The following is a 25776-nucleotide window of genomic DNA, read 5'->3' as shown; positions in this document are numbered from 1 at the left end:
GACCTCTTATCTGCTTTGTTTTCCATTTTTTTTCACTCTTACGGTTAACTTTTACAACTCTGCATATGGTGAGGCCACTATATCATTGCCTGGCATCCTACCATTTACACCTCATGTTTTGATGGACTGGGGCCCACCATCTCTACACAAACATATGCATTAGGATGGGCCCACGGTATGCTTTAATGGCGTGGGGTTCCCTTTTACACAATGCACATATCTTGGGCCCATAATACTAGTATATTAATAAGGAGAGTGATATATTCTCCCCCTTCTCTTCCTTGGGCCACTTTGCTTTATTGCATTTATGACTACTTTTGGGGCCGTTTGGATACGCGGATTTTAGAATCCAGGTTTTTAGTTTGAAACAGTGTAAAGGAGGGTTCATGATCTTGCTGCTGCATGCTGTCCTCGCAGCTTTTCTTGGATTTTAAGTACGAAAACCAGGTTTTAGAAACCTCTCCTGCATCCTGAGATTTCTAAAACCTAGAAATATAGGAGGATCGCTACTCTCTTGCTGACGGAAAGAAGGGCGAGAAGTCAAAAACGACGGCCGGTCAGCTTCTTCTCTTGTCTCTTAGCTACAATTTTGAAGAAATCCCGGATTTTAAAATCCGAGTATCCAAACGGCCTCTTTTACATCACAAGTGGGTTGACCAGAGGAAAAAAAAAGGGGGGGCAAATATATCATAATTAGGGTGCTAATAAATTAGCCCCAAAAATCTCTGTCCCTCATTTTACTCAAGCAGAGATTATCTTCTGTTTTTTTTTCCAAAATTGCTCACAAAATTACATGTTTTGGTCTATAAATAGTCGCCCCAAATTTTCTTCGTGCGTAGACTTTTACCAAAACTTAGCCAAAAATTCAACAGAAATTCCCTGAGAATTCATTAAAAAAATAAAATGGCACTTGCTATTGAATGTCTGTGAGTCCACCCACATCCATCTCTACAATGGTGGTGTGTTAAATGTTGCAGTCTAAACAAACGTCCTCCTACATGTACAAAGGACAAGAGATCTCATTTTTTCTCATCAATCAATAAAAGACCCAGTTTTTTCTCATGTTAATCACTGAATTCTTATGGTATCCATCCAAGGGATGCAACTCAAGTCAATTTTTGGGGATTTTTGTTGAGCTTTTAACATTTCAGGTTGATTCCAATTCATTTTTTTCGCATAAGCTTAACCCTACCCAACCCAAATTGCATCCCTAATCCATCCATACAAATTGAAGACGCGAGCGGCTACTGCTAATTTTAATCCTAACTTAAATCTTGCAATCCTCATTAGCAAAATCGTTGAATTTTTTTAAACTTACAACTTATTTGGTTTTATTTTACAGTTGAGGCTCTAATAAATAATGCACCATAAATTTATCATCTCTTTTGCTCAAGCAGGAACCAGCATTGTTCCTATACTTCCTTCTTTCTAGTACTTAATACAAAACTCCAGTGCTATAAGATATAAGAGTACTTTTCTTAGGAAACATTCTTCAAACTACAAACAAGTGAATATTACTGCTGTTATTACTATTTTTATTTTGACCAAGTTATGAGTAATCTAATAAACATCCCCTCATCACGACTTTTAGAGTAAAATCAAGCCTGAATTCAAAGAAAATTATGAAGAAATTGTCAATGGCAACAGTATCACAGAATCGTAACAAGTTGGTTCTTCACCTCATGAAGATTCTCTCCATCCACCATAGGTCTCTCCACTGTAATCCTGAGTTCCATATTCTTGGCCTCCATACCCCCCTTCACCCCTTTCCTGCAACAACCCATTATTGACAACGGTTAAAAAAAACAAACCAAGTTGCTTTATCATAACAGTAGACATACTTCAAAATCGTAATTTTCATGACAGCTGCTAAGAAAACAAATTCTTTAAACAACAACAACAAAAAAAAAGTGTTCCGTGGAAACAAAGAGATGAAACCGCTGGGAAGGAAAAAATAGTTTTAGGGAAATGGGAAAAGGTGAAAAACCCATACTTTAGGGTTAATTTCCAAGAGAAAAAAAGAAGTTTGGAGATGGTTTTTCTTTTCGAAAATTAATAATTCGGATTTGCTAGGGTCCATCGCAAAAGGCATTTTGTAGCTGGTCTGTCGCATGTCAAACTAGCCACCTCGTGAATGAAGACAACAGTTGTCGAAGACAATTCTGCGATGGACGCTAGCAATTCCCTAATTAATTATGGCACCATAGTTTATGTATCTAATTAGCTGTTAAATGCTGTTATTATGCTCAAAAATCTAGGGCAGTGATATCCCCCGCCCCCAAGTTTACAGCTGGTACAACTACTCCAAACCTCTCTCTCTCTCTCTCTCTCTCTCTCTCTCTCTCTCTCTCTCTCTCTCTCTCTCTCTCTCTCTCTCTCTCTGCAACATGAAACATTGGTGAGCCCAACAATTAATTTGTTGAAATCTTTGAGCAAGGTAGGCCCACCCATGTTTTTCAAAATGAACCGTAAGGCCCACACCATAGGATAATCCAAACCGTCCATTTGATGGGCCACATCGTAAATAGGCTGCGCCGCAAAATATCATTTCCACAGGATGATCCTAGCCCTCCTATCTAAAGAGAAACTCCATATTATGGAAACCTCTATAGATAAGAGGGTTGCGATCATCCTATGGAAATGACTTTTGGGGCACAACCTATTTACATTGTGGCCCATCAAATGGAGGATTTGGATCATCCTATGGTGTGGATCGTTCGGTAACATTAAGGCCCAATAGTAGGCCCCACCCATATTTTTCAAAATGAAGTGTATGGCCCACACCACAGGATGATCCAAGCCGTCCATTTGAAGGGCCACAGTGTAAATAGGTTGTGCCCCCAAAACCATTTCCATAGGATGATCGCAACACTCTGATCGATAGAGGTTCTATAATATGGAGTTTCTCTTTAGATCGGAGGGCTAGGATCATCCTATGGAAATGATTTTTGGGGACACAACCTATTTACGATGTGGCCCATCAAATGGACGGTTTAGATCATCCTGTGCTGTGGGCCTTACAATTCATTTTGAAAAACATGGTGGGGCCTACCTTGCTCAAATATTTAAACAAATTAATTGTTGGGCCCACCAACCGTTCATGATGGAGAGAGAGAGAGAGAGAGAGAGAGAGAGAGAGCGAGACCGGTTTGGAGTAGTTGTACCAGCTGTGGACTAGGAAGAGGGAGGGGGTATCACTGCCCAAAATCTATCAACAGCAAAGTTGAAAAGTGTTAAATAAAGTGACGGGTGCCATTACTGAAACAAGGTAGTGCATATATCATTTCTTGTTGGGAAAGTTGCCTTATTTCTCACCCACCGAGTGTTGCTTGGGTGGGAAGGCACTATCACAAGAAAGGAAAGTGGATTTTGTTTGTGGAAACCCAAAGGCTATAAAAAGAAGAATCGGTATTCTCTGAGTGCACGGCAAAACGAGAGAGGGAGAGAGGGAGAGAGAGAAAGACAGAAGAGAGAAGAGAGAAAGAGAGAAGAGAGAAGAGAGAGAAAGAGAGAGAAGAGAGAAGAGAGAGAAAGAAGGAGAAAGTGGATTCTTCTTTGGGATTCTTCTTAGGTTCCTCTTGGGGTTTTTTCTAGGGCTTTTCTCTTGTGGATTTCTCTCGGGTTACTCTTGTGTGCGGTCTTGGGTTTGAGAAGCAAGGAAAGGGTTGCGGGCTGTGGGTTTTGGTTTTAATCCATTGCAATCCTAGTATTTTGTTTTTCTCATAGTGGAAGATCGTGTTTCTTGCCCATGGAGTAGGCTTGGCCGAACCACGTAAAATCTTGGTGTTCATCTTGTGGCTTTATTTATTATTTTACTTTTTTGTTAATTTGTACACGATCGAATTGTTTTGCCCGGCGGATTTTCTCAATAAGTGGTATCAGAGCTGTGGTTGGAGCGATCCCTCTCCAACGTCTTTTCTCTTTCTCTCTCTCCCTCTCTCGTTATGCTGTGCACTCGGAGAATATCAATTCTTCTTTTTACAATTCTTCTTTTTACAGCCTTTGGGTTTCCACAAACAAAACCCACTTGCCTTTCTTGCCATATTGCCTCCCACCCAAGCAACACTCGGTGGGTGAGAAACAAGCAACTTTCCCAACAATCTCCACCTTGGCTTATTTCCTAGCCACCTGAAGATTTCCTGTTGATGTCGCGACCGGTCCGCTATTACCGCAAACCACCATTGGCCTTCCGAAGTAACAGCTACGCACCCTCGAATCAACTTGGTTCTGACTCCTCTTGATTCGATCAACACGGCCAATGCACATGTGTAGCTACCAACCCATTGACTCACCCAGTCAACCTTGGAGAGGGATCTCGATCCATCCTCCCCAACGCAGGTACTAACACCTCACCATCGTCTGCAACCCGAAACTTGTCTCTGAACCAACTACGAAAGAGACCCAACATATGCGCACACAATAACCCTGTTTCCAACTAGCCATCGAGATCTTAGGAACACTAGTCACCGTGTCTCCGACCAAACGATATAACCCGCCACACTTCTCGCCTTTCATCAGAACCATACAGCCGCATGTGATTTTCATGGCTCCACCTGCAGCTGAAAACATGCAACTCTGAAGTCCAACCGGCTAAGAGATACTAGATTCCTTCGCATCTTTGGGACATACGCCACACCACCTAAAGTACAAACAACTCCATCAAACATTTTGATCTTCACCATCCCAACTCCCGTGACGTCACAAGTAGACCCGTCACCCAAGGACACTACACTCGCTCTTGTCTTCTGAAACGTATTAAAATATTCCCTCCTGGAGCATACAAGAACAGAGTACCCTGAATCTAGAATCCACTCGTCATGAGAAGTGTTATTACCTGTGGAGACTGTGAGAACGTCTCCGAACTCTTCACCTTACTCATCCGTTACCGCCACCACAGCATTCGTAGTACCATTATCTGCTCGGTCAGCTCGCTTTAGACAATCCCGCTTGATGTGGCCATATTCCTTGCAACGGTAACATTGCACGCCCTTTCTACCGACCCTGGATCTAGACCTGCCTTTTTCCGATCCCCTGTCAGACGACCTTCATCTTTGATTTCCATCATGAACAACCAACCCATGCTCTTCATTTCCACCAACAAGTTTCTTCCACATCTCATTCGATAAGAGCGACGTCGTGACTTCCTCTAACTTTATTGTATCCTTACCATACAACAAAGTCGTCACCAGGTTGTCATACGAATCAGGAAGATAAGTAAGAAGCAAAAGGCCCTTGTCTTCTTCCTTCAACTTTTCATCAACCTTGTGGAGCAGATCCACAAGCCCGTTGAACACCGTAATGTGTTCCAGAAGATCTCCGCCTTCCTGCATCTTCAGCCCATACAACTGCCGCTTCAGATACAACCGATTGGCCAAGATTTTTGACATGTAAAGCTTTTCCAACTTCTCCCATAAATTAGGCGCATCTTCTTCTTCCATAACGTTAAACATAATGCTATCTGCCAGACATAGTCGAATCGTGCTGACCGCCTTCGATTCTATGTCTTCCCACTCAACATCAGTCATCTTCTCCGTCTTGCCATCCTTTCCCTTCAAGGCCTTAGCTAATCCCTGTTGAACTAAGATGTCCTTCACCCTCATTTGCCATAGGGTGAAACTGCCCTTTCCGTCAAATCTGTCGATGTTAAACTGAGTAGAACTTGATTTTACCGCCATCTCAAATTACTTCGCACTTCTCGGTGTATCGCTCCACCTCGAACGAGAATCTTTCTTGGACAATCTTTGTACTCCAAAGACCCGCGATCCAACCACAGCACCCACGATCACTCCACCTGGCCTCGACGATCGCTCCAACCACAGCTCTGATACCACTTGTTGAGAAAATCCGTCGGGCAAAACATTTCCGTATTTTTATTTTATTAAAATGCTTATTGGTAATTACTACATTTCGTTGCTCTGCCATTGTTTGAAATCTTGGACTACATACTATAAAATTTCTGCTGTTTTACATTCTTTTAATTAACTTTTCAATGTTGTTTAACCAGAATAAGGAGTGTCATTATCAAAATAAGTATGGGAGTGTGGATTGTAATAAAGTAAATCCAGAATAAGCCTTCACTATGGATACTCACGCGAGGGTTTACCAATAGAGTGAATCTCAATAACTCTACTTGATTATATATTCTTCAATTTTTAGTTAGGATAAGGGAAAGGGAATATGCATCGATTATTTGAACAGAAGGCCTACTTAAAATTGTGTTCTGAAAGTTTAACGGTAACTTTGAAGTTTTAAGATTTCTTTGGATACTTCTAAAACTTATTTTCATTTAATCTTATGTGAAATGGTTTTGAAGTTAAATGTTATGATTAGCAATTAATGACTAAGAGTTTTAGAAATGATATAGTTAATGGCACAGTCAGAAATATCTCTGACTTTTTCAAAATATTGTGATTTTATGGCTGACATTTCGATAGAGAAACAAAACCCTGAAATAATCTTGAGATTTTAAAAATATCACAGTATTTTCATTTTTATTATTTAACATGAAAACATAAAAAGAATATTGAGATAATTCTACAATTTTTTTAATTTTATATTATTATATTTTTTAAAATTTATTTTCTCAAGTTCTTTTCCCGATATAGACATGAAAGTAACAAAATAAATCTAAAATCTACCAAGATATACACTTCCTTAGAAATTCCCGAGGAAAATATTTGTGACAGTGGTTAATGGCTTTCTATTGTAATATAAGCATAAGTAGAACTAGAACTTAACGGAAGAGGATAAATACCTCTGCAGTGAAGGTGAGGCCTATTTTGATCTCTCCGCAATACTGTTGGTCCTTAACAACATTGTAAATCATTGGGGGAACACTTCCTTCCAGAAACACGGGCTCTAAAGGAATGCTGCAAGGACCATAAGATAAAAAAAAAGGAAATTATTGGTCTCCAAAGACATCTAAATTATTATTTTTTTGAATGGTAAAGACTAAAGACAACTAAATTAATTAAGCAAGGGAAATATAAACATTCACCCATTTCGTAGGAACAACAAAAAATATATCACAAAAAATCAAGTAAAATATTCCAGTGCTTTAGGCTAATGAAATCATACAAAAAATGTTTTTAATACGGCCCACATTGTTTAGGTGATCCAAACCATTCATTTGACCGGCCCTCACATAAATAAGGTGTGCCCAAAAAATCAGCTCCATTGGATCATCCCAACCCTTCAAACTGGGGAGGCAAAAATGGACAGATTTGTGAAGGTTTATACACGTCCATTTTTGCCTCCACAAAACGTAGGGTTGGGATGATCCTATGGAGCTGATTTTTTGGGCACACCCTATCTATGTGAGGGCCCATCAAATGAATGGTTTGCATCACCCAAACAATGTGGGCCCCCACTGTATTTTAAGCTGACGGAGTAGCTAAGTTAGCTACTCGATGGTGTAGCTACACTTTTCTCATATATATATATATATATATATATATATATATATATATATTCATGAAAAATTTGAGGGTAGAGGGTCGAGATGTTAGGATTATAAAGAGAGGCGAAGAAGGGGGTCGATGTTCGAGGGTGGAAGGTCGTGGTGCTAGGGTTTTTTATTGAGAGGATAGGGTGAGCTTTCATAAGAAAGGAAAAAATTAAAGAAGAAAACGTGTTTAAATGAAAATTCACATTTTAAAAGAGACAACGGCGTGTCGGATTCGTCTGAAAAAACAGGATTCATACGGGACACGGCTACAATAGGAATCTGGATGTGTCCGACGCAAATCCATGTCGGATTCGCATGTCGAAACGTATCGACAAGGATTCAACATTGCTTATGATAAATATCCAGTTGAAAATCTATGAAAGGAAAGCTATTTTAATCATTTTCTAGAAAGATTAAAACTTGGGATATGTTAGTGCATGTGTACAGAAGTATTGATAAAACCTGTGTATCAGAACATATTGGAAGTCCACATGAACAAACGACCAAAGAACAAGACATACCAAAAAAGACCAGACTTTGAGAAAACACATTGTAGATATTCAATGGTTGACGACAGTACTCAAGGCGACTTTGCCGCCCTAGAAAGTAGGGGTTCAAGGACTTTGGAGTGAGTTTGTAAACACTCAAGAAAAGCAAATTTTTGTGCTTTCCCATTTTTCGTCTTCGATGTAGAGTGGAAGAGGTAGAGTTCCGTTCGGAAATCCTGAGCTGCCCGTACCAATTCTCCATTTTCCTATTTTTGAGCGGCAAAAGATGTAGAATTACTGAAGCGAGTCGGAGTCGGAGTCGGAGTTACTTGGGTGATTCTGTTATACTTGCTTTGTTTGCTCCAAAAATGGGAGAATAGGAAGCGTGTTGGATGCAGAGAAGAAACAAATCGAAAAAAATGGTGAAGACATTCATTTTTCTTTGAGTGATTGGTATTAAGTTCGAAATTTCCTTGACACGTTTGCTTGTCTCAAGGCAATCTGCCACAACTGCTAATCAAGCATTTCTTATTTATCTGATTTCCGTCTATAATCAGAGATCGTCAAAATCCTGCCATCCCATCAAAATTTTTAAGCCGATCGAGTAGCTATACTTTCCTCATATATATATATATATATATATATGAGGAAAGTGTAGCTACACATACGTGTAGCTAACTTAGCTACACCGACGGCTTAAAATACAGTGGGCCCCACATTGTTTGGGTGATGCAAACCATTCATTTGATGGGCCCTCACATAGATAGGGTGTGCCCAAAAAATCAGCTCCATAGGATCATCCCAACCCTACAATTTGTGGAGGCAAAAATGGACATGTAAAAACCTTCACAAATCTGTCCATTTTTGCCTCCACAGTTTGAAGGGTTGGGATCATCCAATGGAGCTGATTTTTTGGGCACACCCTATCAATGTGAGGGCCTATCAAATGAATGATTTGGATCACCCAAACAATGTGGGCCCACTATATTTTAAGCCGTTGGTGTAGCTAAGTTAGCTACACGTATGTGTAGCTTCACCAACTCTCTCTCTCTCTCTCTCTCTCTCTCTCTCTCTCTCTCTCTCTCTCCATACGTGTAGCCTCTCTCTCTCTCTCTCTCTCTCTCTCTCTCTCTCTCTCTCCATACGTGTAGCCTCTCTCTCTCTCTCTCTCTCTCTCTCTCTCTCTCTCCATACGTGTAGCCTCTCTCTCTCTCTCTCTCTCTCTCTATATATATATATATATATATATATAATGAGGGTGCTTAAGAGGGAAGAAGAAGAAAATTATAACTCAAGAACACATCCAAGAGAAGAAGAAAATGGGAGCAAAGCTCAATCCAATTGATATTCCATCAATTACATAAGTTAATCTAAATCCAAAATCCCCTCTAAAGATGGTTTCTAACCCTTTAAATAAAAGACAACCAAAGAAAATTCGTCCAACTTCCTCCACAAGCTAACTTAGGAACTAACATAAATTGCATTGGAACTCACTAACCTTAACTGGTTTGGGAACCCACAAACACAGTCCACTAAAACTGTCATAACTTTCTAACCACTTGTCTAATTCACCCTCTTGAATATCATTACGAGCCATGAGTTTGTAGAATTCTTCGATGTAGTCCAACACATTGGATTCTTGACGTAAGTTGTTGAATTGAGAAAAAATAATTTGACAAAAATCCAATGGAAGAAATTTCTCCTTAAGCCTTGACTTCATTTTCTCCCAAGAAGAAATCTTACACTTTCCTTTGCGGATTCTCATCTCTTGAACCTTATCCCACCATGTTGAAGCGTAGCCACAAGCTATACACGTTGGCTATTGAGTGTCTCCTTATAATCCAAGAACTTCTCAATGGTACTAAGCCATTCAAGAAACTCTTTGGGTTGTAGACAACCATGGAACTCCGGCAAATCAATCTTGACGGTGTCGAAATCACGATAGAACATTCCCAACCAGGCCTCCTCACGAGTATTGGCGAAGGGATTCACATCAGACTCGTCACTAGAACCTCCACGGCTTTATCCACCACGCTCACTACGAGCCTCTTGGTGTTCAAGTCGCATGGTAAGCTGCTTAACTTGTCTTCGAAGCACTTGAAGTTCATCATCTCTTTCATCTCTCAAATCTTCCATCATTTGGTTACCACGCCTTCCTCTACCTCTTCGAGCCGCCATGAAATCAAATCAAACCTAGCCCAAGAGAGTAACGTTGGCTCTTACACCAAATAATGCGGGTGCTTAAGAGGGAAGAAGAAGAAAATTATAACTCAAGAACACATCCAAGAGAAGAAGAAGAAAATGGGAGCAAAACTCAACCCAATTGATATTCCATCAATTACATAACTTAATCTAAATCCAAAATCCCCTCTAAATATGGTTTCTAACCCTTTAAATAAAAGACAACCAAAGAAAATTCGTCCACTTCCTCCACAAGCTAACTTAGGGATTAAACTAACATTAATTGCATTGGAACTCACTAACTTTGACCGGTTTGGGAACCCACGGACACAGTCCACTAAAACTGCCATAACTTTCTAACAACTTGTCCAATTTTCGAGCATAAATACTTGTTGGAAAGATCTCAAAAATACCTACAACTTTGTAGTTCACCACTTTCTATGATTCTGCCATTTAGATGCCCAAAATTTAGGTTCAAAACGGGCCAGCAACATTATTGCGGGAATGCACCTTGGAAGTCCACCAAAACCACCTAAGCATGACATGGCTGCCATGTTGGCACTGCATCAGTATTATAGTCTTTGTACTCATGTTGTCCTGATGGGCCTATATATACATCATTTACATGAGGAGCTCCCTAGTGGAGACTCTCCATCTCTTCACTTCTCTTCTTCTTCCTCTCTTCTACCCTAATCTCATTTGTAACATGGTATCAGAGCAAAGATCCTATGGGAAGGGAAAAGAAGAAGAGTTTATCTTACCTCACGCCATCCACGCCTCTCTCTCTCTCTATTACGATTTTGGTTTTGTCGTAGAAACTAAATCCACGCCCAAATCCTCTCCATACCCTAAAATCTCTCCCCACAATCCCGAAAATCTCCCCATAAACTCTCGCTCTCGTATTTCTCTCTCCTTACATCTTTTTTTAGTTTTTTTTTTCGAAAATCTCTCTCTTAGTCTCTTGGACAACCCCTTTTTTGTGCGCAACCTTTTCCCACTCCAAATATCTTTCCTTGTTTGTATCTTTCATCTCTCAAATCTCTCTCTTTCTTTTTCGTAAAACCCTGTTTTGGGTTTCCCGCAACCACAAAACACCTAAAACTCTAATGGCACTCCATTTCTCCATCTCCCCTTGCTTAAAGTAGTTAATCGCATATTCACAGGAAAAAAAAATAACTCTATGTAATCTTTCTCTTGCGGTGAAGTTCAACCTACCTTGTCTGTACCGGAAAAACAACCAAAAAAAAATCTCTCTCCAGTCTTGCATTCTCTCTCTCTCTCTCTCTCTCTCTCTCTCTCTCTCTCTCTCTCTCTCTCTGTGTGTGTGTGTGTGTGTGTCTGTGTGTCTGTGTGTGTCTGTGTGTGCGCCCGCGCGCGAGTGTGGTGTATGCATATATGCACACAACCCATTTGGATCTCTTTGCCGTAAACTCCCTCTTGGTTTGCGGTAAACCCTATTTGGCATATTTTCCTCTTTCTCATTAACCTAATCTCTACTCCAACCCTTTATCCTCTTTTCTATATTTTTTGGGCTCTTTGGCCCTCCACTCAAAACTCTCACTCTCAACTCACAATCCCAAATCCCCTTTTGGACCATACTTTATCACCGCCATCCCATTTGGGGAAGCCAAATGGCTCCCAATATACCCAAACTCCTTCCAAATCTCTTTATTTTCTCTTCCTTTGAGTTGTTCTTCAAGGCGCACACCAACTATTCGATGAAATGTCTGAGAGAGCTGTTGTGCCTTGATTGTCTGTTTTTCTTTGCAAGTTGAAGGTATTTGACCGTCAACTTGAGAGGGAGTGTTCTCATGTAGTTCTTTGTGTCTTTTCTTGGTGGAGTGTTGCGATGTTGTTGTGTTGTCTTCTTGAGGGAGTGTTGCTATATTATTATGTTGTCTTTTCTTGAGAGAGAGTGTTATCGTCTTCTCTTTATGTTATTCGTTCGTCCCCTTAGTGATTATTATCGTCTTTCTAGTTTTCATGTCTCTTCGTGCTGTCCGGCTTTATGCCTTATCTCTTCGTTTGTCTTGATATTGTCCTCCTTGTCTTGTCATCTCCGAGCTCATGTAGTTTCGCCTGAGGGGGTGTTGTTGTGCTTCCGATTCAGCCTTTGTCTTCTCGGCTTTATGCCTTATTCCCTCTTTTCCGAGCAATGGCTCTCTTACAGGCGACAGTCTTTTCCCGTCGACCTCTCTTTCTAGGGCGATGGTGTCCCCATCGTTGGTCGGCTCCATTTAGGCGACGATATCCATGCCGTCGAACTAGTCTCCAGACGATAGTGTCCTCATCGTTGGTTGGTTTATCTTTTCCCCCATTTTCTTCTTGTCTTCAGGCAACGATGTTCATGCCGTCGACCTTGTCACCAGACGATGGTTTCCCCATCATTGGTTGGTTATCTTTTCTATCTCTTATTCTCTCCAAGCGATGGTTTCCCCGTCGACCTTGTTTCTAATGGTTTCCCCATCGGTGGTTATCTTCTATTGGCGTGGTGCTACTTAGCTGGTGTTCCTGCTCGTGGTGCTTCGTCATTGCTCACGTGCGCACCTTTGGTGTGCCTTTTTGCTCGATGGATCGTTGTTATTCCCCTGCCAAGGTGCACGGTTCAATCCTTCGTAGTTTGCAGATTTATTCGACGGACTCTCATTCAGGGGGAGACCCTGTTCTAACCGCTATTGCCGTAGTGCTGCTTCACGGGGGAGCTGTTCATTTGTTGGTGGCTGTTGATCTCGACGAGTGTACCCTCATGCTCATCATTGTCTTGTTTGTTATGTTTTTCATCATGTATTCACCACACCAGATTGAGGAGTGTTATACCAAGATGGATGTGTGTATGAGATTATTGTACTTATTTGTTATTTTTAGTTGTTTGTTGTAGTTTCTTTGTAGCAAGCTGGAGTTCCATATTATGTACACTCTAGCTTGAGAGGGAGTGTTGAAGAGTATGTAAGGGTAGTTTAGGTATTGCTTGTAGTGGTGAGGGTATTATAGTCTTTGTACTCATGTTGCCCTAGATGATCCCAAGGTTGCCAGAGAGGGAAGCGAAAGCGGGAAGTTGGAAGCAGGAAGTGGGAAGCAAAGGGTCAGGGGAAGCAACAGGGAAGCGTGGAGGGAAGCACCGGGGAAGCACGACGGGGAAGCGTGTTTCCCATTTTTGTGATTCCCATAAAATTAAAACGATAGGAAACGACGGGGAAGCGCATTCCCAATTTGGGGAAGCGTGATTCCCGTTTCTTGGGAAGCAGATCCCGTTGTTGGAGAAGCACGATCCCACTTTTTGGAGAATCGTCGAGATTCCCAATTCGGAATCCGGTTCCAGGGAATCGCGATTCCACGATGCGGGGGAAGATTCCTGCTTCCTTGGATGGGCCTATATATACATCATTTACATGAGGAGCTCCCTAGTGGAGACTCTCCATCTCTTCACTCATCTTCTTCTTCCCCTCTTCTAACCCTAATTCCATTTCTAACATATGTGTGTGTGTGTGTGGAAAGTTGTTTCTACGGGGTACTGCAGATAACTTATCTGTGTTGCCCCTCAAAAAAATCATGCATGCATTGTTTGGATGATCCAAACCATTAATTTGGATGTTCCAAAGATAGATAGGGTGTTCTAAAAAAATCAACTCCATAGGATCATCCTAACCCTTCGATTTGCGGAGGTTAAAATGGATGGACATAAACCTTCACAAATCTGGCCATTTTGTGGAGGTTTATACCCGTCCATTTTAACCTAAAACATATCGAAGGGCTCCTATGCATCTGATTTTTCGAGCACACCCTATCTATGTCAGGGCCTATCAAATGAATGGTTTGCATCACCCAAACAATGTGGGCCCCCACTGTATTTGGGGCCGACGGAGTAGATAACTTATCTATTCTATAGAGTAGACACGCCTCTCTCTCTCTCTCTCTCCCTATCTATATATATAGACACATACACACAGACATATATATATATATATTTTTTTTTTTTTATATTTTTTTTATTTAATAAAAATTACCGAATCTACAAATCCTACATTTTGAGGTGTTGGTCATTCCGTCGAAAATCGATTTTACAGTATAGACGCTTATGACCTCCCCCTCTGTGCCCTGCGGTAATGATTCCTCTGGCATTACGACCTTTACCACAATGATGCTGTCCATAATGCTGTTCATAGATCAAATTATTTCGTGGATTGGATTTCACTTGACTGTCTACGGCTCCATTGCGTGTGCTCGGGGTAGAAGTTTTGTAATCCCTCGTTACTGCCCATAGGAGAAGTAATAGGTAGGGATGACAGGATTTGAACCCGTGACATTTTGTACCCAAAACAAACGCGCTACCAAGCTGTGCTACATCCCTTTCAATTGTTGACAGTTTCATTGTAGGGAATCCTTGTCTTGTTTTCCACATTGTTATTTCCTAATATCTAGAGACAATTTCTCTTGCCATTCCTATTTCAATGGGAACTTGATGAGTCGATCCGCCTACACGTCTTGCCTTTACTGCTATATCGGGAGTTACTCCACGTATTGCTTGACGTAAAACAGATAGTGGATTTGTTTCTGTCTTCTGTTGAATCTTTTTCACAGCTCGATAGATAATTTGATAAGCCAATGATTTTTTTCCGTGTTTCAAAATACGGTTAACCAACATGTTAACTAATCGATTACGATAAATTGGATCGGATTCATGCGGTACTTCATCATACGATTCATATAAGATCCATCTGTCTAGATATCATCATATACATCGAGAAAGCCGTATGCTTTGGAAGAAGTTTGTACAGTTTGGGAAGGGGTTTTTATTGATCAAAAGAACGAATCTACTTCAACCGATATGCCCTTAGGCACGGCCAGAACGAACAGAGATAGAATTAGATCGATTCCCGAAATGCCTTTCTGGATATTCCTCAATGTCCCGGCTATTCACGGAACGTGAGAAGCAGATGAATAATCATCTGCTTCCGGAAGAAATCGACAATTTCTTGGGAATCCTACAAGATCAATTTGTTCTTTTTTCTCTGACAGAGGGTCAGAACTTAATCTGGGTTCGAATCCTACTGAGAGGTCCACTAGAGATCAGAAATTGTTGAAGAAACAACAAGAAACATGCTCATGTCACGTCGAGGTACTGCAGAAGAAAAAACTGCAAAATCCGATCCAATTTATCGTAATCGATTAGTTAACATGTTGGTTAACCGTATTCTGAAACACAGAAAAAAGCCTACATAGCAGTTCCAATGCTACGCCTTGAACCACTCGGCCATCTCTCCTACATAATCTTATGATTATGACCCAGAAACCGAGTGAATAGCGAGTCATTCATATTATTGTATTATTGCAATACAGGTATGACCAATCAATTCTAAATAGAAAATAGAAAACTTTTCATTAAAGAAAGATCTTCCCTCGAGGATCGAGGGATAAAAAAACCGAATCCACAAATCCTACATTTTGAGGTTTGGCAAATCCAACACCTCGAATATGTGTCGGACCCCAAAATGCAAATCCAAATCCATGCAACACAGATCATAAGTCAATCTAGACTATATAAGAGATACAATTCAGAAGAACGAAAATCATAGATTAAAAAAAAAAAAAAGAAAATCATAGATTTTATGGGGTACTCACGTTGCTTCCCCCACGAAATCATCCGCGGAGCCGGTATCACTGTCCATTATTTTGAGAGTAAGGTCTGAGACACCATCAGAAACGTTAAATACAAAGGTCTCGTTCCATTCTGGTTCAGTTCCTTTACCTGTGGCAACACAAAGTTACTTTAAATAAACTATGGTATTAGAACAGATATAAATAATACATTTGGGAAGAAAGCAAGAAAAGCTAAATTACAAGTATAACTACTAGCGCCCAGTTCTTATTGGATTTTGAGAATCAATTTGAGTCCAAAACTGATTATTAGACTCAAAATTAAAAGCAATTTTGAGTTCAATAATCAGTTTTGGACTAGATCAATTCTTCTTTTTCTTCTTTTTTTGAATGGCTAAGTATTATTAATGAAACACCGAGATGGTCAAGTACAAAGGGACGGCCCAGTGCACGAGGGCCCCGCCATTGCAAGGTCTTGTGAGATGTCTGGGAGATGGTCAAGTACAGAGCAAAGTAAAAAATAATATACATCTGAAAGAATAAAATAAAGGTTCGAAGAGGCAAAAAATCATAGAGCACCATCTCTTCCTTCTCAACCCCTTCTCTAGCAAGCCTATCAGCCACTCCATTGGTGGACTAGCTACTCTGGAAGAATCAGTATTAGACGTGAGATGAAGATAATATGATTTTACAGAAAAGTCCCTAATGAATTCCATATCCATACCCTTTTATCCTCCCTGGACTGCCTGTGTCTATCGAGTTCATTGAGAGTAATGGACTCGATCAACTCTCAAAATCCAAAACAAACAAGGCCCAAGGAAACTTGGACCGTGATATCTCCCAACAAAGAGGATCAGCCAAAAACTTAATACAAAATAAGCTCCATTGTGACCCTAACGGTCTTGGTACTGTGGACTTTTGAAGTGGGAGTGATACTCTTCTTACTCTATGTAGAAGATTCACCCAACAAAAAAGTTCTGGCAAATGGAATGGAAGCCACAAAAAGCTTTGAAATCTGTCTGTCAGAAGCTATGATACCAACTTCGGAAGATTCTTTAATGAAATATTTTTAGAATGATAATATTATTTTCTTATTTTCTGTTGGTAAGAGAGAGAAAAACATAATAAGAATAAGAAAAAGAAAAAGTGAACTCACTGCAAAAGAAAAGGAAAGAAACAGCAAACCCAGATTGTTGGTTATTGGGTAGAGGGGAAAGAGAAGAAAACCAAATGAACCAAAAAGATAATCCAGCCCAAATTGGCATGCAAATCAAAGCAAGGCTGCAGTCATTTTTGTGGCAAAATGGCTTACTCTCTCAATTTCTCTCCTTGATTTCAATGAAACTAATGGCCTAAGGGTGATAAGACCTTGAATAGAAATTTGACCAAGTACTCAAAGAACTCACTAAGTCGATTTGACTTCAGTCAAGTTAAGTGGGTCACTGGTCATTTTAAAACTAGAAGAACAACAATTGAGTATCAAGTTTTCAAGTTCGAAAAATAGATTAATTGCTCAGACAAGTTTCAAGTAGAAAGCCTTAAGGTGTCAAATTTTAAAATCTTGCTGTAGGAGACCCCACACACCCAACTTTTAGCGCTTCAAACTTACCCTACTATATTCCAGACATTGACCCACTACTCCCATATCGTTTCCATGAGAAAAAACTTTTACACCTATGCCAAATTAATTATCTAATGGTTCTTGTAAATTGCAACCAGATCAATGTGACGAACCAGAGGACTGAATAAAGAAAGAAAACTGCAGCAAATAAAGAAAGTATCGTATAAGAAGAAGGATTTTGAAAACATATTCGCCTTTATATGATCCACAGCCGCAGATGTGGCGGATGGATCAAACACTGTTAATCGTGGCCAATGCCAGATTCAGGCATCCAAGAATTTAAAGAGGCTAAGAAATGCACCTGATGCAACACTGCTCTTCTGCTCTTGAGTGCGGCAGGTGAGGATAACATAAGGATCCATGTTACCTGTTTTGTTTGACATTTAAAGCTCATCAAACATACGACAGTGAACTAATAATAAACCTAAAAAACAGAACTGAGATAAGATTGCTATGTTGGACAAGACTTTAAAATAGATGTCTATTTAGAAAACTCCAATATAAAAATGAATAGATGTAATTAAGTAGTAGGGACCTGACTGCAAAATAATATCAGAATAGGTTCACCATTCTCATTTCTCACAATTAAACTAGTGCCAATGACCAGTTTATCAAAAAACAATCACTAAAATTAAAAGAAATCTGGTAATTGTGACATAAATAAGTCAAACTATTAATCATACACCTTTTAAAAAAAATATTAATCATACACCCAGAAATCAATGATTCAGATCGTAGAGTAACTCAATTTTTTCAGAATTGGTGGCAATAAACTCATTTCAGGAAAAAGTCACTTCTAAAAACAAGCTCCGAAAATTTGAAACAAAAAAAGCCAAGCAAAAAATAGTATTTCACATTTGACACAGCACAAAAACATGTTGATATGCCCACATTAAGTCTTAACACTACTAGCGATACGTATACGAGTGTCGAAAGGGGTGTTGATATGTGTTGACACGTGTGTCAGCAGTGAATTCAAAGTGCCGGCTAAATCATAGATTAGTATCTATCAAATAGCTTAACAACAAGGGCATTCCCTTTACGAATGCGAAGGCTATTCAGGGATGTGAAGAATGGGTTATCCGAGTACTTAGTACTCCCTTTCCCATATACATTGAGAAGGGAACCATAGGGCATATAAACTAGCAACTTTTGGGATAGATTGTTCTAGTCTAGGAGTATGGATGAGATACCCTGCTTGCAGCAGGCCACATGCCGGGGGGTGGTTCCAGTTTTGTTTGTGTGTTCAGCTAGCACGGCTGATGTTGTTTTTTGTTGTTTGGGTTCTTAATAGTCACTTATTTGAAGAAGAAGAAGATATTGGAGGGCCCAAATAGAAGTTTGTGTTTCGTAGGAATCAAAAACAGAAACCTACTAAATGCATTGAGTCATTGCCAAAAAAGAAATCATCGCAGATGTGGTTCATGACTCAAAATGCCACCAAAAGAAAGCAAGACCAGGAAATTAACATGAAACTTTCACCAACTTCCAGAGAATATCATATTTTCAATATAATTTCAAATGGAAAAGTAGCAAAAATAGCAATCGATAAAACATGAGTAAAATATAACAGATATGAAAATTTCAATTTGTAGCCTAAAGGAAAGCTAGATCAGAAGTTAACATCATACTCTCAGTGTTTAAAAACATAGATGCGGGTCAAAATGTGGCCAAGAAAAATCCTTATCAACTCAGCACAGACGCGACCAAGAACGCGGTTGACGTGGCTGAGTACTCGGTTGGTGCGGTAATAACTCGGGAGAGTCAAAGGAGTTTTTATTGACTCTGTAGGGCAAAATGCGGAACGCGGTGGAAAAATGCAGAATGTGGCCAAGGGAAAAGGGAGTTGACTCAGGGAGTCCACGATGATGCGGGGGAGTTTTAAAATATGCTCTCAATAACTAAAGTTACAGCCCAAAGGAAAGCTAGATCAAGTAGTTATCATGATACTCTAAAAAACAAACAGTGAAAGTATTTTTTTCATGAATCAGAAACAGAGACCTTAGCGAGCATAACAATGAAAAAAAAAGGAAAAAAAAAAACTAGAGAACACCGTTTGTATTTAAGTTCAAATTTCTACCCAAATAAGGCAGATCTGATGGTACTAGAACAAAAATGGAAAACTGATAAAATGGAAAAATTATGAATGGATTTATGAAAACCCAATGAGAAAATCGGCATTTTTATGAATTGGATGAATGAAACAAAATCCTAGTAAACATATGGTAAAAAATCAACAAACTCCAACATATGAAAAAAAAAATCAAATTTCTGTAATGAGAATGCAGCTCTATAAAACATAAATACACAGAAAGAGCCTGTGAATATGATTTTCCACACAAATAACACAAGCATGAAAAACAGATCCCTACTAAAAGTATGATTATACATCACTCGCATGAAAATATTCAAATCTCCCAAAAGAAACCGAAAGAATCAAAACATGAAAATGAGAGAGAGAGATGACAATGTGAATTTGCAGATCTTACAGAGAAACTTAGTGTTCATAATTCATATTAGCCAAAAACAAAGAGGTAGCAAACACTAAACAAAGGGATGAAGAACCTTAGAACAACATTCGTACAAAGAAATTCAAGTGACCATTCACAAGAGGCAAGATTCAAGGAATCGTAACAGGATTGAGAATGAAGGGTACAAAAGACAGTCAATGAATTTCAAGAGGCTACAGGGAAGAGTGATGTTCGTACGAAAATGCAAGGGTCCAAGTAAAATTGTGGATAAAAAGAATGAATAAAACATGAAAAATCAAATCTCTGACAGGAAAAGATAGATGTGAACGAATTAAAAAGGAAGAAGACAAGAAAAAGAAAACTAGAGTGAGCATAGAGAGAAAATTGATGTTCGTATGAATAAGAAATAGAGGTTTAGTAAGACTTTGGATTAAAAACCTAAATGTATCATTCTTATGAAAAAAATTCAAATAACTACCAAAAATAGGCACCAGAGAGAGAGAGAGAGACAACAAAGGGACTAGAGTCTTGAGATGTTTAACAGTCACTGTTCGTATGAATCAGAAACGAGATATCCAGTGTGAATATTGAAGTATATAAAAAAAATCTCTTCCAAACTGCCAAGAGTTCCCAAAGAAAACTGATGTTTGTATGAATTAGAAAACAGAGATCCAGAAAAATTATGGATAGAAAAATGCCCTAGAAAATATTATTTGTGAGAGAAGAAAAGGAGGGGGTGGGGGTATGTTCGAAGCTCTGAAAAAAATCTGAGGGAATTAAATCAAAGATAAACAAAACAAAACTAGAGAGAAGTTGAATAGAAGGTTGATGTTCATATGATTAGAAACATAGCCTGGTAAGAGTGTGGCTGAAAACCCGAGAAAACGTCATTCTCATTGACAAATTCAATTATCCACTGTAAAAAGCACAAGAAAGAGAGAGCAAGATGCAATGGTTAGAGTCTTAATATTTTATAGGAACAGTTGCTGCTCATAAACAAAGAACTAGCAGCAGTATGGATGTAGACAAGGACTCAAGAAAACAATATTTGTACTAAAATGAAATCAAATATCCGAGAAATCGAACAAAAATACACAGAACAAAACTAAATTAGAGAGAAGGGTCTTGTAGATAAAATGATAAAATAACAGAAGGAACTTATATAGCACGTAAAAATAACGATAAAATAAATCAAATATCCGATGCAATAATGATATTTCAATAAGTTACTACAACATCAGTAGATGCAAAAGAGAATGATCTTGTAGATAAAATCACTTTTTACAGTAATCAGAAACAAAAATCCTGTAACAAGTACAGACATAAAATAATAAAAAATATAGCTCGTAAAGGAAATTTCAATTATTGAAGGAACTTAGACTCAAGGTTTTAAATATTGATTTTGGCTTTGATTTCGGTCGCAACAGAAACGTTTCGGTTTCGGTGGAAATACTATAAAATCAAGGAAACGTATTACAACATATGCAAATGACAGAATTTAAAGATGAAACTTCAGGAAAAGCTAGAATAAGCACAAATATGCACTTATAAATTATCATATAAGCAAGACAACCATCCATAATGGTTTAAAATCAAACACCCAATGACATGCACTGTCGCTTATGTCAAACAATTTATTACCTGCCAAAATTCACATGTAATTCATATAAATATGTATAAATAATACATGCTACACATTTTTCATTCACTTCGTATAAAAATAATTATATATTACATACTAATATAGTATATATTACATACTAATATGGTATACGACTATTACACTTTCAATTTTGATTTATGCATTTTGGTCATTTCTGTTTCGGTGGGGACGGAAACGGAAACATTTCAGTCATTTCGTGTCGGTTTCCGTGGAAATTTAAAACCATGCTTAGACTAGTTCAGCAAAAGAAAAGCCAAAGAGCACGATTTTCAGGAGCTTATGCATTACTCAGGGGTCATGTGTTAAAACCAAAACCTAGCTAACACGCAAATAACAACAACACTAATAACAATTATGATAAACTAGAAGACAAACTTTACAATGAAATCCCTATCGCAAAGTGACCGAAGAAACTAAAACAGAAGATTGGAAAAAGAAAAAGAGAGTGACTAGACTGACAAATATTGTTCGCGCGCACGCACACACATGCATATATATATATATATATATATATATGAGGAATGTGTTCGTGCGCTTGAGCTCTAACATCAAATGGTACGCTTGAGTGCACCAATCACATGGGTCCCACAATTTCTGTGAGGATCCAAACCATTCATTTGCAAGGCCCTATCATAGATAGGGTGTGTACCAAAAATCAGCTCCATTGAATCATCCTAACCCCTCCAAAAGTGGAGGGCAAAAATGGGCAGATTTGTGGTCTGTCCATTTTGACCTCCTCAAATGGATGGGTTAGGATGATCCTATGGAGCTGATATTTTGTACACACCCTATCTATGTAAGGGCCTTTCAAATGAGTGCTTTGGATCATCCTAACAATGTGGGCCACATGGGTTTGAGAGCTCAAGCGCACCATTTGATTGGAACGCTCAAGCTCACAATCCTTTTCCTCTATATATATATATATATATATATATATATATATATATATATATATATATAGTGAAAATATGGACACAAGGAAAAACTAGAAAACATAATTCATATGAGAAAACCAAATTCCAGCATAAATAAAGCGGGAATGGAAGGAAATGAAGAAAAAAAATTAGTAAAAAGCAGTAGTGTTGCATCCTTGGTAGATTTGGGATGGCTTGGGTTTTCCCACTTCGTTTGATTGATCTATTGGATAGTTAGTACTTCGTGCCCTGGCCTGCAGAAGAAAGGATCATTTGGAGGGTGGCTCTGCTAGCCACAATTTCAGTTCGTTGAAGGAGAGGAATGCAAGGCCACTCAAAAATATTGTCAAAGGCCCTTCACTTAATAAAATCATCTCGATCATTATTTCTTGGGTGAGGATCCTCGCCCTCCTTCCAACTCTTCTCTAACTTAGATATTAATAGATGCTCGAAGGAGATTTACTCTAGCTCTGAGAGAGTGGAATCGGTAACCCCTAGATGGAAACCCCTGACCCTGGCTGGATGACGTTAAACTTTGATGGATCTAGCATTGGTAACCCTGGGCCATCAAGAGTGAGGTCTCCTCGTACGGATTGTATGAGCTTACTTGGGACCCATTGGGGGCTAAGGACTCAAAAAAGACAGAGGTTACAGCGGTAGTCCTCATGCTCAGAAAAGTGATTTGGACAAACTAGTTGTGGAGGGAGATTCCATCAATGTTATTAGATAGACGGTCGGTAGCTGGCCTAATCCTGGAGGTTTGTAGAGGTGATCGATTAGATTATTAAGGATCAAGTGGAGGGGCGGTCAGTTCGTTTTCATCATGTTCACTGATCGGCTAACCAGATCTGGAGCTAATAGAGAGAGCCTGGAGATTTTTTATTTTCTTCCCTAGAGTCTTGTTTTTGGTTTGTATTTTCTCTATAGCTTTCTTATGTATCTCCAACCACCGCATTCTAGTGGTCCTCTCTCATTTTAATAAAATGTATGTCATTTCAAAAAAAAAACTCAGTCAAGAATAGTTTTCACACAAAAAGAAACTATTCCTTAAAAACAAAAACAATAACCAAGTAAACACATTTAAAATAAAAGTAGATAATGTCTCTCATATGGATAAGTTAAAATCAGTGTTTAAAAAAGAGGATATGGGTCAAAATGCAGCCAAGAAAAATCCTTGTCAACTCAGCATGGACACAGCTAAGAGCGCAACTGCAGCGGGTGACTACTAGGTCGACGGGGTCACAAGTCCAAAGAGTCAAAGGAGTTTTATTAACTCTGTATGGCAAAATGCAGAATGTAGGGGCAAAATGCAGAATGCGGCCAAGGGGGGGGGGGAAGTCGACCCGGGGGAGTCTCCATGATGGCACGGGATGGTTGAAATTGTTGCGGGGTCCAGCCCCATGATGTGGGCCCCACACCCACACACAGTATCCTATTGAATATAGGAAACTAGAGATGTTTCCTAATCGCAAAAAAGAGAAACAAAAGGAGAGATAAAAAGAAGTCGTGTGTGGGTGTGACGAGAGAAAAGAAAAAAAAAAAAACATGATAGGAAGAAGAGAGAAGGAGAAGAAAGAAGAACAACGGTTTTAGGGTTTTGCTCGGGATCAGAATCTAAGGCCCTTTTGGGCATTCTTCTTGAAGATTTTCACCTCACCGTTGAATCCTCTTAATGCTCGGAGACTTCGCGAGGATTTGGTTTTTCCATCTTGAAGATTGGAATGCGTATTTGTGGTGAGAAATTGGGATTGGCCATTCCTAAGAAGGTAAAGTATCTTTCTAATTTCTTGTATTTCCTTAAGTTTTGGGTGAAAACTCGAGAGAGACGCTACATTACCCACTTTGATTAGTGGATATTCCATAGTATTCACCCTGTGGTTTTTTCCTCTTCATTGGAGGGTTTTACACGTAAAAGAATCCTTTTAAAGAGAAGAAGAATAAAATCCAAGAAAACACCAACTTAAATTCTAATTCCTGATTATTAAAAACATTGTTTGGAAATATTAAAAACAGAAACATATCAAACAGGTGATTAAAATAACCTAGAAAACACCAATTCATTGGAGAAACATTAAATTAATGAAGGAAAAAAAATCCAGATCCAGATAAATCTAAACAGATAATCAGGAAAGCATAGCGCTGTTCATTTGAATCAAAACAGAAGCCTAACAAATAGAAAGGTTAAAATATATATACGAAAAACATTTTTCAATCAGTGCCAGAAAATCGAGATCTGAAAAAAACTGTAGAAGAAGAACAGCCAAAGAGAGATTCCAGGGAAAAACACAGATCAAAAGAACCCAAAACAAAAACCTAAAAAACAGAGAGTTGAAGAAACAAAATAGAAAAAAACAGCATTAATATGAAGAAATTCAAATGAGTTTCAGAAAAGCAAGATCTGAGGGATATTGAGGCAGAAGATAATTAAAAGAAATGAGAGAGGTATTGAATGATGAGATATTCTTGAAAACTCACAGAGAAAATCAGTGTTGTCGAGACCTTTGGCACAGACGAGAAGAACTTCGATCGTTCCTTGAGGCATTTTCGATCGATCTTAGAATCGTTTGAGAGATGGAATGAAGGAAAAGAAAAGAAATGGATTTGCAAATGAATGTTTGAAGGAGGTATTTGTATCAATCCTCACACGGAAAAAGCAAACCTATGAACCGGGTTCGTGAATATTGTGAACCGCCCCGGGCCCATTATTTGAATGGGAAAAGAACTACTGCAATGATTTTTTTTCCACCCCTGTAGGATAATGCGCCCCCCCTCCCTTTAACATCAAAATATAAGGGCATTCCGCAAAAACTTCCCGTAGTCAGGGCACTTCACGAACAAGCACTAATCAAAGCCCTTATCATCTGTAATCCGTTTGGTTGCTGGGTTTTTTTTTTCCCTAGGATTTATGTGGGAGAATATTTAGTGGTTACATCAGCTTTTTTTTAGTGACATCAGCAAAATCTTGTCTTGAAAATGGTGGTCTCTCTTTCTCTCTCTCCACTCATCATAATATCTTTCTCTAATTAATGCTTGTCCCTTCTTTTGTCTCCTACCTTTACCCACATAAATCCCAGGAATAAAAAAACCCGGCAACCAAACGGAGCTGCGCTCTCGCTATCCTGAACTCTTTACTAGAGGAAGAGAATCATACGGGATAAGATTCGTACTGATTGGAACAGCCTGCGGAGGTGGAATAAGAAATTGTGGTGAAAGAGACACTATGTGCGTGCATTGCCATCCTTGGCTCTGCTCGTGAATCCAGGGAATCCCGTTCTGAATGAATCCTTTTTTCTCTGTTTGTGCGCTTAGGCTTGCTTCACGTTGCACATAACGGCTTAGTTAAAGCCATAAGCCATGGAATGGAATTCTGTCTTTCAGGCCTCAAGAAAACCCTAT

The 25776-nt window shown here is 39.1% G+C and overlaps 1 protein-coding gene across 1 annotated transcript; it reads right to left on the bottom strand.

The window, feature by feature from the left end:
* Positions 1–1349: 1349 nt before the first annotated feature.
* On the bottom strand, positions 1350–25053 carry LOC143857219 (elicitor-responsive protein 3-like). Its single transcript, XM_077367636.1, has 5 exons — positions 24856–25053; positions 17634–17699; positions 15736–15862; positions 6755–6869; positions 1350–1770 (listed from the first exon to the last, which is right to left on the bottom strand). The coding sequence occupies exons 1-5, from the start codon at positions 24920–24922 to the stop codon at positions 1681–1683; spliced, it is 465 nt and encodes a 154-aa protein (XP_077223751.1). The 5' UTR covers positions 24923–25053; the 3' UTR covers positions 1350–1680.
* Positions 25054–25776: the final 723 nt, after the last annotated feature.

Source organism: Tasmannia lanceolata, unplaced genomic scaffold, assembly GCF_043159265.1.
Source record: "Tasmannia lanceolata isolate RefF3 unplaced genomic scaffold, GAP_Taslan_0.1 ptg000024l, whole genome shotgun sequence".
In the NCBI taxonomy this organism is placed as follows: Eukaryota; Viridiplantae; Streptophyta; class Magnoliopsida; order Canellales; family Winteraceae; genus Tasmannia; species Tasmannia lanceolata.
Note: the sequence above shows the minus strand (reverse complement) of the source record. Positions and strands in the feature narration are given on the sequence as shown.